Here is a 15,925-nt window from a genome sequence, read left to right on the forward strand (position 1 = left end):
CTTCTATCTGGTCGAGTATTAGTAAGCTTGAACCAGAGATGAGAGTCCTGAATGTTTTGAACACAGTTGAATTCACACCAGGGAGTCGTGAAACCTCGACCCCTGCTTCCATGTAATTGTCATGATTGACATGACTGTGAATTCAGACTTCAGTCGTTCACCACCGGTCATGTTCACGTGCACTGCTAACGCCTCCCGGTCCCTAGCCCTGGCCTGACTGTCAAGTGTCAGAGCTCAGAGCGCGTAGTCCAAGCGGGCTAAATACTAGTGCCTAGTAGTGGGCCATGTAACTGTTGACGCGATCGATAAGCTACGCGTAGATCTACGAATCATTTGCAAGTCATGTAGGCCCGTAATTGATCGTGTTCCCATGTCAACCTCAATCCGGGTCTCTTTCAAACAGGCGGAGAGACCGCTGAGTTGTTTGTTGGCAGAGATGCTCGCTGATAGTTTACCAGATAGAGAGGATCGGGAAGAACATCGTGGGAAAGGAGCTTGACCCACTGCTGCATCAACTAGCTCTCAGGGTGCTCTGGTTCCGAGAAAGAATCTCTAGGGTATCGGCAGGCAGAGAACCACAGGCTAAACGTCCAGGACTCACAGCCACACAGCGCTGCCCGAGCTTCTAAAGTTCTAAAGTCAGTACTAGTAGGTGCGAGGAGGCTTACATACTCGATCAAGTGCACAGAAGCAAGCCTCCTGTTTGTGTAGTTTGGAAGACTGCACCGAGTGATAGTCGACACCAGCGACGCTATTCTCACATCATCTTGCTGACGACATGCGTTTGCTCCAGGTCTCCGGAGCACTGTGTTGCTTCGCAGCCTTCCTAGCTTGTGAGTACAGTGATTTGAATGATAATAATGCGACTTGCTGAATGTTTAGTCCGTGAAAATGAACTTTGCTCAACCATGACGTCTGTTTTCGCGGCTGCATGGTTGTCCTCTTCGCCTTCGGGCCCTGGTCGAGCTAGAGTGCAATGATCGGGAAATGAATGATGCACGCGGCGGTTAATGTGCTGAGCACGCCCTTCGATGTGCCTTTGGCGGTGTGGTATCATCTAAACGAATGAAAAATACCCAAGATACGATCCATTCAAAGCACAAAAGGTGCTATGTTTTGTTAGCGTCGAAGTGTATTAGAATGTTTGTGTACAGTCACCTACCTGTGCCTATATATTTGGCATGGTGCATCCATATGTAATTTGACCCCGCTTCCTATTTCACACCTTCGCGTACGCACATGCACCAGCGGTAACTGTTGCGTGCCTGTGCTGTTTACATGCCTACTCTGTTCCCCGTGTTCTCCACTTCTCCTTCTGTCTTCATCAAGTATAGTTTGTAATTCCTACCGGAGTGTGATGGTTGTGTTGGACTGAGAGAGTGTGCATGGGCATTTACCCTTAGTGCTGTTGCAGTAACGCAACACTTGGTGTCAGAACTGGTACCCCGAACCCTCGCCACCGGACCCGCTCGCCATGGCGAAATTTCAGCCCCCTGAAAGCTTCGACTTTTCCGCACCTGAGAATTGGCCCCGCTGGAAAAGCCGATTCACACGCTTCCAGATTGCTACCAAACTCTCTTCCGAATCCGCAGATGTCCAAATCTCCACTCTCATCTACTCTCTGGGCCCAACTGCGGATGATATCTTCCAGCGTGAGTTGTCCTTCGCCCAAGATTCCGACAAGGACGACTTCGATAAAGTGGTCGATGCTTTCGACAAGTACTTTGCACCTGCGGACAATGTTATCCACGAACGGACGCAGTTCGCTCGTCTCCGCCAGCTCCCCGGTGAGTCCGTAGCCACGTTCTCAAGCCGACTCCACTCTGTCGCGGCGAGATGCCGTTTCGACAAGCCGTCAGAACGGATCCGCGATCACCTCGTCGCCCACATGGCTGATTCTGAAGTGAGTAAGGCAATGCAGAAAAAGGACATAGGCTCCCTCACCCTCGCCGATGTTCTCAAGGAGGCCAAGGCAGCTGAGACCCTCGAAATCCAGCTAGCCACTCAGCGCTCCGCAGCCACTCAGCCCTCCGTCGCTGCCGCTGTCGCTCGCGGACATCACAAACAATCTCGTGGAACTGGCAGACCGAAGAATGCTCCGGCTGCATCTCGCCAGTCCGCGCCTAGCTACTCGACACGTGGCCCTCCAGCAACCTCTGCTCCGCGCGCTCCCTGCTCCGGCTGTGGCTCATCTAGTGGTCACTCGCGCCGCGAGTGTCCTGCTTGGTCCGTCGAGTGCCGTAAGTGCCAGCGTCGTGGTCACTTTGCCAAAGTGTGTCGTAGCTCTCGTCAAGTGGGCGCGAGCGAGATGTCTGACCATCCGGTGAGTGATTCTGCTAGTGCTAGTGCGAGTTGTTTTATGGGTAGTGCTTCATCCGAGTCACAGGAACCCAGTATCTGTGTTTTGAGTTCAGTATCCATTCCTGACTCAACTGAACCCTGGCTTGTTGAGCTCCCTATCAATGGCCAGTCAGTGTTGTTCAAGCTGGACTCTGGCGCAGACTGCACACTCCTGTCACTGCCGTCCTACAATAGCCTCAGTCCTCAACCTAAGCTCACGCCGATCTCCACTAAGGTCACTGGACCTGACGGCCAACCTCTACCCATACACGGCGCATTTGTTGCTGCCAGCTCCTGGAAGGACCGCAACGTCACTTTCCGTGTTATTGTTGTTGATGGCCCCAGCAACCTCCTGAGCCGCAGTGTGTGCCAGGACCTGAACCTCCTGTCTTGCGATGTATCCGAGGCATCCGCAAGCCCTCCGTCCGCTCCTCCTGTCATTGGTCGCATGTCCGGTCCTGCAGCTACCATCGAGCTGCAAGACAATGCCCAACCATATCACTGCCAGACCGCACGACGAGTTCCCATCCACCTGCAAGCCAAGGTCAAGACCGAACTTGACCGGATGGTCCAGATGGGAGTCATCTCTCCAGTCACCGATCCGACCGACTGGTGTGCGCCCATGGTGCCCGTGCTCAAGAAGAATGGCTCCGTCCGCATCTGCGTGGATCTCAAACGCCTGAACCAGTCCGTGAAGCGTTCACACTTCACTCTGCCGACCATCGAAGACACCCTGGGCAAGCTGTCCGGAGCCAAGGTCTTCTCGTCGCTTGACACGGCGTCTGGGTTCTGGCAAGTGCCACTTGCTGACGACAGTGCGTCACTCACTACGTTCATGACACCGTTTGGCCGGTTTCACTTCAACCGTCTACCCTTTGGTATCACCAGTGCGCCAGAGGTTTTCCAGCGTCGCCTACTGGAAATCGTTGGGCACATTCCCAACGTGGTCGTCTTCATGGATGACATCCTCGTGTTCGGTGCCACTCTAGCTGAGCACGATGCTGCCCTCACTGCTGTCCACGCAGCTCTCGCTTCTGCAGGCGTACTCCTCAACCCCGCCAAGAGTCGCCTCCGTATGAAGTCCCTGACGTTCCTGGGTCACCTCATCGGTGCTGACGGTGTCCGCCCAGACCCAGCCAAGGTGTCTGCCATCCAAGCTCTGAAGTCACCGACCAATGTGCCCGAGTTACGCCGTGCTATGGGTATGTTCACGTTTCTGTCGAAGTTTGTGCCAGATATGGCCAATGTCAGTGCCCCGCTCCGTGCTCTACTGAAGGCCGACACCGCCTGGCAGTGGGACACCCAGCAAGAAACTGCCTTCTGTCGCCTCAAGGAACTCGCTACTACTGCTCCCTGCTTGGCACTGTTCTCGCCCGACCAGCCCGTCCGTATTAGTGCTGATGCCAGTAGCTACGGACTGGGTGCTGTCCTCCTGCAGCCTGATGGCTCCCGCTGGCGCCCTGTTGCCTATGCGTCCCGCTCTCTATCACCTACTGAGCAGCGCTATGCCCAGATTGAGAAAGAGTGTCTCGCCATCGTTTGGGCATGCGAGCATTTCCACCACTACATCTACGGCGGTCCTCAGTTCACAGTCGAGACTGACCACAAGCCTCTCGTGCCTCTCATCAACTCCGCTGATCTCGCCCGCTCTCCTCTGCGATGCCAGAGACTCCTGATGCGGCTGATGAGGTACAACCCAACCGCTATCCACGTGCCTGGCAAATCACTCGTCATTGCCGACACCCTATCCCGTGCTCCGCAAGAGTCCTCGCCTACTAGTGATCTTGCTGATGAAGTACAGCTGCATGTGTCTGCCGTCACATCGCATTGCTCCACCGACCCGCTCTTGGTCGACGTTCGGAACGCGACCAACGCTGATGCCGACATGTGTCGCCTCCGTGCCCTCATCCTCAACGGGTGGCCAGCCAAGCCCACCTCGGTCCCCGCTAGCCTCCGCCCGTACTTCGCTGTTCGCGATGAGCTCTCAACTGCTGATGGTCTCATATTCCGTGGCCAACGTGTCATCATCCCTGCATCCCAGCGCAACGCCACCCTTGCCAGTGCTCACGAGGGTCACCAAGGCGTTGGTAAGTGTCGTGCTCGTGCGCGTGCTGTGATGTGGTGGCCTGGTATGTCTACGGACATTGAGTCGTATGTGATGTCTTGTGCCACCTGTGCCAAGGCCCGTCCTAACCCAGCCGAGCCGCTCATCTCGTCCGAGTTCCCATCTCTTCCATGGTCAAAGATCGCGTGTGATCTGTGTGCAGCCAAAGGATCCACTTACCTAGTTGTTGTCGACTATTTCTCGCGCTACATCGAAGTCAAACAACTTACCACTACTACGTCTGCCGCTGTGATTGCCTGTCTCCACTCCGTGTTTTCTACCCATGGTATTCCACACACGCTAGTGTCTGATAACGGTCCACAATTTGCTAGTGCCAGCTTCCGTGCATTTGCTGCCGAGCTTGGGTTTGCCCATCGCACGTCAAGTCCTCGCTTCGCCCAAAGCAACGGCGCTGCAGAACGTGCCGTTCAGACAGCCAAGCAGCTCATCCTCAAGAATGATGACTTGCCTTCCGCTCTCTTGGCCTACCGGTCTACGCCATTGGCCAACGGTTATTCACCGTCACAGCTGTTGTTCGGCCGCCAAATCCGCTCCCGGCTACCAGGACCCCTCCCTGCTCCAGCGTGGCCTGATTTGACCGCCCTTGCCGACAAGGAAGCATCTTCCAGGTCTCGGCAGGCTGATCGCTACAATCAACGCCACCGTGCTCGACTGCTGCCTGTTCTCGCCCCTGGTGCTCCTGTGTATGTCCCCGATATGGACAAAACAGGACACGTCCAGAACCGCCTGTCCGAACGCTCTTACACGATCGACCTCACTCCTGGGTCATCTGTCCGCCGAAATCGTCGCCACATGCGTGCGTTGCCATCGACGCCATCCGCGTCAGCCAAACGCCCTGTTCCCTCCAGCTCATCCTCCTCCATTGAGCCCATGTACGAGGTTGACTACGGTGTTCCTGCTCCCGTCCGTGTTGCCCTGCAACCACCAGCTAACTCTACTCTGCCGCCTCTTCTGCCTGTGCCGCAGTCTCCTCGAGTTGCTAAGCCTCTGCCACCCGGTCGCAGACCACCATCCAGCCGTGTTCGCCATGCGCCGCAACGCTATGCTGCCAATACCTGAACACAGTAACACTGTTTACTCCATGTGTTCCAGTTGAACTATGACTGTGTTCCTTTCATGTTTTTTTTCTCTCTATCATTCTGAGTAATGCTCACGTTGGTACCCGCTCCAGAACTGCTATCGCTCCTTTTCCTCTCTCCTTTGCTCCACACTTTCTCGTGTCCCTCCGTTCGCATTTTTTTCGGGGGGAGATGTACAGTCACCTACCTGTGCCTATATATTTGGCATGGTGCATCCATATGTAATTTGACCCCGCTTCCTATTTCACACCTTCGCGTACGCACATGCACCAGCGGTAACTGTTGCGTGCCTGTGCTGTTTACATGCCTACTCTGTTCCCCGTGTTCTCCACTTCTCCTTCTGTCTTCATCAAGTATAGTTTGTAATTCCTACCGGAGTGTGATGGTTGTGTTGGACTGAGAGAGTGTGCATGGGCATTTACCCTTAGTGCTGTTGCAGTAACGCAACAGTTTGTACTTCATTGGGTCTGAATCATCTGCCAATTGCCGGGTTTTTACAAAAGGTGTTCGGTCAGAGCAATCCCATCTTTAAATCAGGCTACACGACGTGTGTTCCGGCAGAGCTCTCAGCCCAATAAAGAAAAGAGTAGACGCATCCAATGCCCTGGCCTGGCTTCAGCAAACTTTGGCACCAATGCCTGAGACTCTGCATTGTGCAGAATGGGAACTTTGTACTATTATAAAAAGTACAGGGCAGGCGGCTGTCCGGTTGAGTACGGGGTAACTAGTAGCAGGCCCAGTTGTGTGAGAGGTTCCCCAGATTCAAGCATAGCATTCCCTTCTGTTTGCCAGACAGGGAGCACATCTCAAGACCACACAGGCCACTATTTATGACAGTATGAGAGCGACTGCTGTCAGCACTGAGCTCACCAGCAAAACCAAACAAGCACACATTCCAGCCAAGCACCTCTGTGTGTGTGTGTGTGTGTGTGTGTGTGTGTATGTGTGGTCAGGCATGTCTCTCCTGGTACTGCACAACCTTGTGAGAATTTCCGGTCTGGGGAGCTAGTGTTATCCCAGGTGTGTACTACATGTATGGTGCTCTCTTTATCTGCCCTGCTGGGATGCAGGTGCTCACCACCTGACTAGAGCCCGATTTAAAAGCAGGTTTGTATGAGAGCACACACCACACACACATACATGTACACACACACACACACACACACACACACACACACACACACACACACACACACACACACACACACACACACACACACACACACCCGGCACTCAGACCGCAGACCTGCCCATCGCGGAAGCGATGATAGCGAACAGCTATGTTAGACATAGCAACTTGTGCTGGGATTACACCATTCAACAGCTTGCAAGGCTGATGAATTGACCGCCACTATTTTTAGCCTGGTATCCACCACACAGCTGATTGAAGTGACTTTTTCTGGCCAGTGAATCCCTATTTTTCATTTTTCCATTTTTTCTACACACACACACCACACCACATACTCCGGCATACACTGGCTGTTGGCAACCACCCAGGAGAATGAAAGAAAAGTCAGGAAGAGTCCGAGAAAGAGAAGAAAGACATGTGCAATCATAATCGTCGGGAATTGAACCCGCAACCTCTCGATTGGAAATCGACTGCACATACCACTGCACCATTTGGGACACACACACACACACACACACACACAAACACACACACACACACACACATGTAACGGAAATGGTATTGCCTTCTCCCCCTGGCCCCCGTGTCACACAACAGCTCAAACAACTTGGTGGAGTTTCTGACTTCTTATACAAACGGAAAGGGCACAGGAGGAGAAAGACGAAACTTGGAGACGACAGGAAGGACAACAGGAAAGACTCCCGGGAAAAGACTCAGAGGATCAACAAAGAACAAGCAGTAATAAACCGAGGACAAATCGTGACGACCAATCAGGGACTAATACGTACAGAACACATGACCAAGACCAAGACAACCAGACCACGGACGAATCACACACGACTCTCATTCCCAGACCAAACTAGCACTGCGCATGTACTGCATTCACTTGACAGTCACTCTCACACAGACGGAAGCACATCCTCACACTCTGACAACGCGTACTCCTGCATGCACCACATACCATAAACGTCACACATCACACCATGCTCACGCGTACACCTAGACCATATATGACATCAGACACTGGACTCCACAAGACAAGAACCAAATACAACGACATGCGTAAATCATAGTCGTAACATAAATTCGTTACACACACACACACACACACACACAAACACACACACACACACACACACACAAACACACACACACACACACCAAGTCGTTTGGTCTACAGCCTGTAATGTCTGTACATGTATAGCGCCGGCAGTGTAACAGTTATAGGACACAGTCCCTGCACCCTCTCTCTCTCTCTCTCTCTCTCTCTCTCTCTCTCTCTCTCTCTCTCTCTCTCTCTCTCTCTCTCTCTCTCTCTCTCTCTCTCTCACGGAATATCCGTGACCCATATTTACACAGCTGTACATGCGTTGTGGTCTGTTGCTTGAAATACATTGCTGTCACCAGTATTACAAGTTGGTCGAGTGACAGCCCAAGGTCGTGGTGGTGGAGCCGGTGCGGGTGACGATGATGATGACGATGCTAGAGTGATACTAAATATCACACAACTGAACAACCTGGGTTTCAATGCCAGCACGCATGCTATCCGCATAGTCATCGCCAACACAACGCAGGGAAATGTAAGCATCATACATGTATGACCATTCATGGACAGTCAAACCTCGTTAGAACGAACTTCAAGGGACTGAACAAGTGTGTGTTGTCTTATCCGGAGTTCTTCTTATCCAAATCTGACAAACTATTGATATGCATATCAAGTGGATTGTATTTATGTGAAGGTGCATGCTGTGGCACAAGCAGTTTTTCATAACCTATACCCCAGCAACAGGTAAGTACAATGTGCAATGAATTCATGACAGCATGTCCTCCGCCTTGTAACATGTTTTGCCAGTACAAGAGGCCTCGCGTATCGGAAAAAACTACGGCCAGCGCACCCACGGGGACCGAAGTTCGTACTACACGCTGATTTTATTCAAATCACGCTTGAAATTAGTTCGTCTTCACGAAAGTTCGCCGTACAGGAGTTCGTCGTAAACAAATAATTTTAACTTGATATGGTTCCTGGCCAACCACAGGATTGGCTCAAGTCCGCACTAATGGAAAGTACGCCTTATCAGTGTTTGTCCTAACGAGGTTTGACTGTACATGCGTATATGCCTGTCTACTGAGAATTGCTCGTGCGTAACATACATCGAAGTGTACAGGAGTCTGATGCAATAGCACAGAACCATGGCACGCACAATGAATGCTCGTTTCGTATCAAGGATGAACTAATATGATGACCTTGGAGAGTCTGATGGAATGCCCATATCTAGAAAAGTGATAACGGCGGCTATCACCACAGGAAAGTTTAGGCAGGATCTCTTCTTGAGCACATGAGCCAACCATCATAGAAAGGCTGCATGTGAATTTTGATCAGTTTTCTTTTTTTTTTGCCATTCTCTCAGTCAAACTGGAGAGAAGCAAAACTGCTCATCCTACCCGGCCGGACATGAAACTGCGTGAAGCCCCAGAACTCTTACAATACAATGTACATGTATTGTAAGTGTTCTGTAAGGTTGTACGGCTTCTAAATACCACAGCATGCAAGTAGACTAACTTACATGTCATGTAGTCTACTCGAATGCTGTGGTGTTCAGAAGCCGCGGACAGTTCACATACCGTTAGATAAACATTCTCAGTGACTTCAAGTCTTGGTACTCCAAATAAGGACGGTGTCGGATCATCATAAAATATATTGCTATGCCCTTTCTGGATTGATGCCTGCTGCTGTTCTGCATACTCGCACCAAGTCAGGGCATGCTAACGCCGTGTATGTGTGTTCTGCATGCTTTGGCTGAATACAGTTTACGGGGCCACCCCTCGATGCCATGGGAATGCCAATTGGTGGCACTGCCAACCTGACAGAGCCCATCGCGTCTAAGATGGCGGTGCTTCTCGCGACGTCCGTTCAGTCCTTCTGCACTGACAACGCCAGTGTGTGCAATGTGATAGACAACATGACATTGCTAGCGTAAGTTGTCGCCGGGTGAGCAAGCCCCTCTTGCGTGAACGCGGCGCAATGACAGTGCAGGTCTACCCTCGTTAGTACGATATTGGTTACGAGACAAACATCATTAGTAGGCAACGATCAAAATCCCCTGACGACATGTACATTCACGTCCTGTTAGGAGATAATACTCGTTATAAGACAAGCAATTTGAAACCCCTGGGGTTAACTATTTTACAAAGGTAGACCTGTATCTGAATGCATGAGCTGGTGCCTTACCTACGAGCCCTGTATGCAGAGCTGAATGTGCCCGGGGGGGGTATATAATATCATACACTGCAATGCCAGTATCACGTAGGAAAGCCTTCTGCAAGCATGTTGGCCCGGCAATGGCCGCAAAACTGAGAAACTCCAAGCCCCAACAGCACACCCAACTGAATAATTCTGTTACTGTGATATTGAAAGGCCACAATGGAACAGAGTACACACTACCGTGTGCTGTGTCATGAACTGACATAAGACTTTTGTAGGCGTGGGTTCGAATCCCACTTCTGACACCATGTTGTGTCATGAACTTACATAAGGAAGTGCTGTATTTTACAGACAGATGAGTGTCGATATCGTGAAGAGTCAGGGAGGCCATGCCCAGCAGAGCATGGCATCGTGCGTAGCACAGGGTAGTGCGAGGGCACGTACCGTCTATACATGGCGACAGACAGGGGAAGGACTATGCCGTGAATGGGTGAAAGGATAACATGATACAGGATAGGACACAGTGTACACGAGCTACACATTGATGGTGTCCGGCTGTCACTTAAGTCTCTGATTGCTTTTGCTTAGTTTGGGATCAATAACCAATTTTTGTATTGCACTTCCATTCATTGGGTTTATTGTGCCCACAAAAGGGGCTCTAGTAACAATGGAACAAATACTAAAGGCCAACACCGGATATAATAAAATGGCAATCAGCAGAATCAGTGAAGCGGACATTGAACGTAGTAATCAACAAAATAAAATATGGATAAGAAAATTTCCTAACAAGTTTTCTAGAGACATTCATCAGGGAAATACGTCTCAATAATGAAATCTAATGTCCGCTTCGCTGATTCTGCTGATTGCCATAATAAAGTTATTGTCTCCGCGCCACTTATTCATATAATAAAATGCGTGTTTATTTTCAGGAAGCTACAACGAAATGTCAAGACACCAAATAAATACTGGACAATGTTTCCAGAGTATAATTGGCATGCAAATACATGCCATACATGCCATACCTCATTTTTAGGCCACAAGTCGCGCCCCACTTTCAGATCTTGCATCCTTTCAATATTATTCCTTTTACAGAATGTCGCGTGAGAGTGTACATGTAAGTCACTGGAACTGGTGTGGTGTTGAAGTTTGGGGGTGTACATGGTGCAACCGACATGTACTTTGAGGGCTATTGAGAATAATAGCAGGCGCGTGCCCCGTATGGGTTCCTGGGTGCCCGGAACCCCCCCCCCCTTTTCGCTCAAAATGCAGGATTTTGCTTCATTTTTTGAAACTTTTCCCGGGGAGGCCCCCGCAACCCCCCCCCCCCCCCTTGAAGGGCACGGGCGCACGCGCCTGCTATAATAGGATAGTCGCTCGTGGAGATTAAAGGAAGTACTACAACTCCAGTCAGGGTGAACATGAATTTTGTGTCATGCGCAGAAATTCACAGCAGTTGGAAGAACAGGCCTACATGTCTCCTCTGGATACTGCAAATGAATTAGCCAGGGTCGGATTCAAAAACGCTGATCGCTCCGTGGTCGGTATCTTGCTCTCACGTTAATGATTGTGTTTGTGTGCTTACCCATAGGAAGCAGTTGCCGGAGGAGAACCAGGTGGGATTCTTAGCAGCCAACTACACCTACGATAGCATCAGTGGATCTTTGACGGTATACGGGTACTACCGACTTCCCACACCCGCTGGCAGCACTAAAGTGATGCAGGATATTCGCAAGGACATGACGCAGAACTTCCTCCCATCCAGCGTGCTCGTTGGTGCACTGCAAAAATACTACAGGCAAGTCTGCGAAGGAATTATAAACAGCACGGTGAGCATTATATCGTACGAAACTCTGTCTGGGAGTGCAATCAGCTCTGCCTGCCCAAAGCCAACAGTCTTGCCGACAACCGTGGCGCCTACAACCATAGTACTACCTACTAGCTCTAGTGCTGCTTCGGCAGCAACAGTATCCCCAGTTGCGACTACCACGGCACCCACCCAGGTCACAAGCATGGGGGGAACAACACAGTCGGCGCGAACTGACGTAACATCCCCGGTGGTAGGAATGACGGGCGCGCAGACTACACCAGCACCTGTTGTCATCCCATCACAGACAGCATCCGGCGTAACTGTTGTCGCCGTGTCTTCCCTGACAGCATCCGGCGTACCTGTTGTCGTCCCTTCACAGACAACACCCGGTGGAATGCCCACAATGAGACCCACAAGTATGATGCCAAGCAGGCGCCCTTTGTCGTCGCAGCCACCAGATGCACCCACCGCTGACCTGCCACTAGAAATCATTGCTAAGTTCACGTTGTCCGGCACCAGTCGGGATGTGGTGAGTTGTCAGTTTGACACGATGCATGGCTCGTATATGAGAGTATGTCTAGACAAGTGTACAAGGTCATGTCATGTGTCCGAGTGTACGCAGTATTGTCATGTCATGTGTCCGAGTGTACACAGTATTGTCATGTCATGTGTCCGAGTACACACAGTATTGTCATGGTGTATACATGTACATGTATGAGGTGCTGCTACAAGCGTTATGCCTTTTATGGTCTGATTTTGGTCTACACCTCCACTGAATGGATTCACACCGGATGAGTTATGCCATCGGTTTTTGTAGCCAGTTACGTCATCAGTTATGTCATTAACGAACGTTATTCTCATTGGTTCATGGCACTTGTACAAGTACGGTACTCATACTTCACAGCCACACCTTACCCCTGATAGTTATGAAAGCAAATACAGTTGAACATCGATTATCCGCACATCGACTATCCGACCATTCGATTATCCGTAACAGTTTTTTTGGGCGCACGTGCCGTAGAGTACGCACTGTGCATGTAGTGAGCCATTCAAAAAATACGAACATTTTGAAAAGTAAAAAGTAAAAAGGTCGTGCGGCTAGTAATAACCACTGAAAGTGTGTGAGTGACAGTTTTTTCTTATCCAGAACATTTGCCTTATCTGAACACCGCCTGACAGTTGTCTGCCCAGAGGTGGTCGGATAATCGATGTTCAACTGTACATGCACTTGTAGTTGCTCTTATCCAGAACATTGTTAGTTGTAGAAGTCCACTTGAAAGGATCTGTTTCCAGAAGGGATCTTTGACATGCCGTTGGCTCTTCCTTTTTTCACATTTCCCCATGTAGTTTACTGAGCAGCTGGAAGAGTTGTATGCGACGGCTGAAAGTCTGGTCAACAACAACTGCAGCGCGGCTGGCAACAGGCCACCGTTCATTGAGTTCTACCCGATGGATGTGCAGTTCGGTGCAGATCTCATCACGTTCTCGCTGGGCTACCTTCGCAACGCAAACTCCAGTACGATCAACTGTTCACTGGTTAGTACAGAAGCCACGCTGGGAGATCAGCTGCGCGATCTCTTTGACAATCCAGAGGTGGTGTCCACGCTGCAGGCGTTGGTCAATGGCACCTTGGCGGCGATCGTCTCCACACGAGGCCCGACGGGTATCGCACCCACCACACCAGCAGAAGAGAGCGACACAGGGCTCAGTACTGGCGCCATAGCTGGCATTGCCGTCGGTGCGGTAGCCGGCAGTGCACTCATCCTGCTGGCAGCCATAGTCTTCGTAAAGTTTGGAAGGTGAGAAATCAAATCAGAATGGCTTGCGCATCGCTGTTGTGTCTGTTCTGCGTCTGGCTTAGCTGGGCACTTTTCTTAGCAAGCCCAATGTGGTCCTATCTGTGTGTAGAATACATGTACGAGCATCATCTGCAAATCTGTCAAAGCTCCCAGATCCAAGGACTTTAACCTTGCAGTCAGGCAGGCACTGTTGCCACACCAGTGCGCAATACACAATATGCCCGTCTGGTCACACAGTGGACAACATGGACCATGTTATTGGTTGTGTCTCCGAGTTTCACACAAACGCCTTGGCAAATGACCATCATCATTGCAGTAATGATCGCTTGTTTCATTTTGTCCACCGTGTGTTCTATTTCTTACGTGCCATGAATGCCTCTTAATCCTTGAAGCTGGTGGCATTCCAATGGATGCAGAAATGTCAGTATGACTAGCTGTCACCCCAAGCATGGCATATAATTATCAGTTTTTCATAAAGATAACAGCAACTGATCAAAATGATTTGTGCTGCATTCGATCGTGGTACCTGAATCAGGATCCCTGCCAAGCAGATCAATTCGATTGAACACATCCAATAGAACAATTCAATTAAACTGATGTCAGATCCACATGGTTTCATAAAGATTGGGTTTGCGTGGCAAACAAGAATGGCGTGCCAAAACCTTTGGTTGCCAAGGGCACTCGCGTGCAGGGCCAGCAATTTTTAAACTGCAGCAAGAAAGCAAGAAATATCGCCCGATTTTGGGTACAGAGCAAAAATGGAGCTGTCGAATCCATCTAACCCGCCTTTGGGAGGTGGGTTGACAAGGTCCAAATCCGCATGGCCTGGATTCGTACAATCGAACAGGTCCGAACTTGGCAAATCCGGATCTGGGGACCAAATATTTGCCCAATCGAACATGCGCTTGGTGAGCTGATTAGGCTCAACTGGGCAAACTTTTCATAACGTTTACCTGGGTATCTGCTTACTCGACTAACTAACTGCCATGGTATGTTTGTATGCATTGTTCCAGCGCACCTGCAAAGCTAAAAACAAGCGGTTCAATGATGAAGGTAGTGCCGACTGAAGTTGAAGAAGGCGCGACGGGTCATGAAGGCGTCAAGCAGGCATGGGGTGACAATTCGCAGGTGGTCGTGGAAAGCCTCGCCTGAGACTGCTTACAACCACTAGGGTCCAGGCTTGCTGCATGGCAATGATTCCAGTTGATATTCCTGCTAAGCAAGCTCATTGTCCCTACACAGTGGGTCTCCAAACGAACATGTTCCAAGTTACGATAATTTAAAAATGCCAACCCCATCGAACCCATTGGTTCGATGCTTGTATGTACGGACAAGAAAGGGTTACATTAACACGGATTCCACTGGCAGAACAGTGGAAGCGGTATGGCCATCACCTTCCACTCCCGGCCTTCAAGTTCGCGGACCAGCAACATTCAATTATCCCTCTTCTCCCAGATTTGCCTATAGGATACTCCCGTGTTTTCCCATGATGTATTGCACTCTACGACATAGCCTGAACTTGTGAAAAGGTTCTTTCAAAGACACCAGGCTGCAATAATTCCTCATTAAAATTTCATATACCGATAACTGTTAGTTGATACTGGATTTCAAGATGCACAACGCCGCGTGATTTGACCGCTGGGGCCGACTTGAACGTTCTATGAAGCTCAGTGGTTGCCGTATTATTCAACAAAGTAGGACTTAACCTGATCATTGGTCTATTTCACACTCAATTTCGCCACAAATTAGTAACTTCCGAACAGTCTGATGTAATCACATGCGTGTGCAGCAGAGGCTGTTGTCTCATTGTCGACTGCAATGGTAAGACATGGATCGCATTTTGCATACAGCCTTTTTACAGAACCGTACCAGAACAACAAGGACAATCAAGGCTTGTTTGCTGCTACTTCAAGTTTCATGCTCACGCAATCATCAGGCAACATACAACCTCTTATAATCATTATAGAAAAGTATTATAGTGCTGAAGGATACTGGTGATATGCTGGTATCTCACTTGTGGAGAGTACTGTTCATGTGGTGTGACTGCCAGTGGTAGATGATGGCTATAGCCACAACACCAGCTGACAAGTACCCAACACAATTTGAGCCCTGATAATAAATATATTTTCATGCAGCTAAGAAAGTATGCAAGATGATAATAATTTTGTCAGTTTCAGCCACACCAATTCTGTCAGGAGCTGGATACCAGAATCTACTGTAAATATACAAATTTTCGGCAGCTATTTAATTTCGGCTATATTCGGCACCGACCCAAAACGCCTAAATTAAAACGCCGATGAAATTTTTCACAGCATCTGTCGCACTATACCATGCCCTCTACCCCACGCCGAAAATAAATCGTCGCCGAAATGTCAAAAATCGTGAAGTGCCGAAATTTTGCAGCGCCGAAATTTTGTATATTTTACAGTACTCATTCGTTACAG

The 15,925-nt window shown here is 49.9% G+C and overlaps 1 protein-coding gene across 2 annotated transcripts; it reads left to right on the plus strand.

Annotated features, from left to right (window-relative positions):
• The first annotated feature begins 363 nt into the window (after window positions 1–363).
• Window positions 364–15,502, plus strand: LOC135815700 (mucin-3A-like). Of its 2 annotated transcripts, none has more exons than XM_065329026.1 (6): window positions 364–833; window positions 8,081–8,253; window positions 9,481–9,647; window positions 11,464–12,211; window positions 13,030–13,481; window positions 14,495–15,502. In XM_065329026.1, exons 1-6 carry the CDS (start codon window positions 779–781, stop codon window positions 14,631–14,633), a joined length of 1,734 nt encoding a protein of 577 aa, XP_065185098.1. In that variant the 5' UTR covers window positions 364–778; the 3' UTR covers window positions 14,634–15,502. The 2 variants fall into 2 exon arrangements, with proteins under 2 accessions (XP_065185098.1, XP_065185099.1); XM_065329027.1 differs by having other exon boundaries at window positions 364–830; window positions 8,078–8,253.
• The last annotated feature ends 423 nt before the right edge of the window (window positions 15,503–15,925 follow it).

Source organism: Sycon ciliatum, chromosome 4, assembly GCF_964019385.1.
Source record: "Sycon ciliatum chromosome 4, ocSycCili1.1, whole genome shotgun sequence".
Classification (NCBI taxonomy): Eukaryota; Metazoa; Porifera; class Calcarea; order Leucosolenida; family Sycettidae; genus Sycon; species Sycon ciliatum.

Coding starts and splice junctions, on each gene's coding strand:
- LOC135815700 (XM_065329026.1), top strand. CDS start 779: ATGCGTTTGCTCCAGGTCTCCGGAGCACTGTGTTGCTTCGCAGCCTTC. Junction 9,648..11,463: donor GACAACATGACATTGCTAGC/GTAAGTTGTCGC, acceptor GCTTACCCATAG/GAAGCAGTTGCCGGAGGAGA. Junction 12,212..13,029: donor CCGGCACCAGTCGGGATGTG/GTGAGTTGTCAG, acceptor TTCCCCATGTAG/TTTACTGAGCAGCTGGAAGA.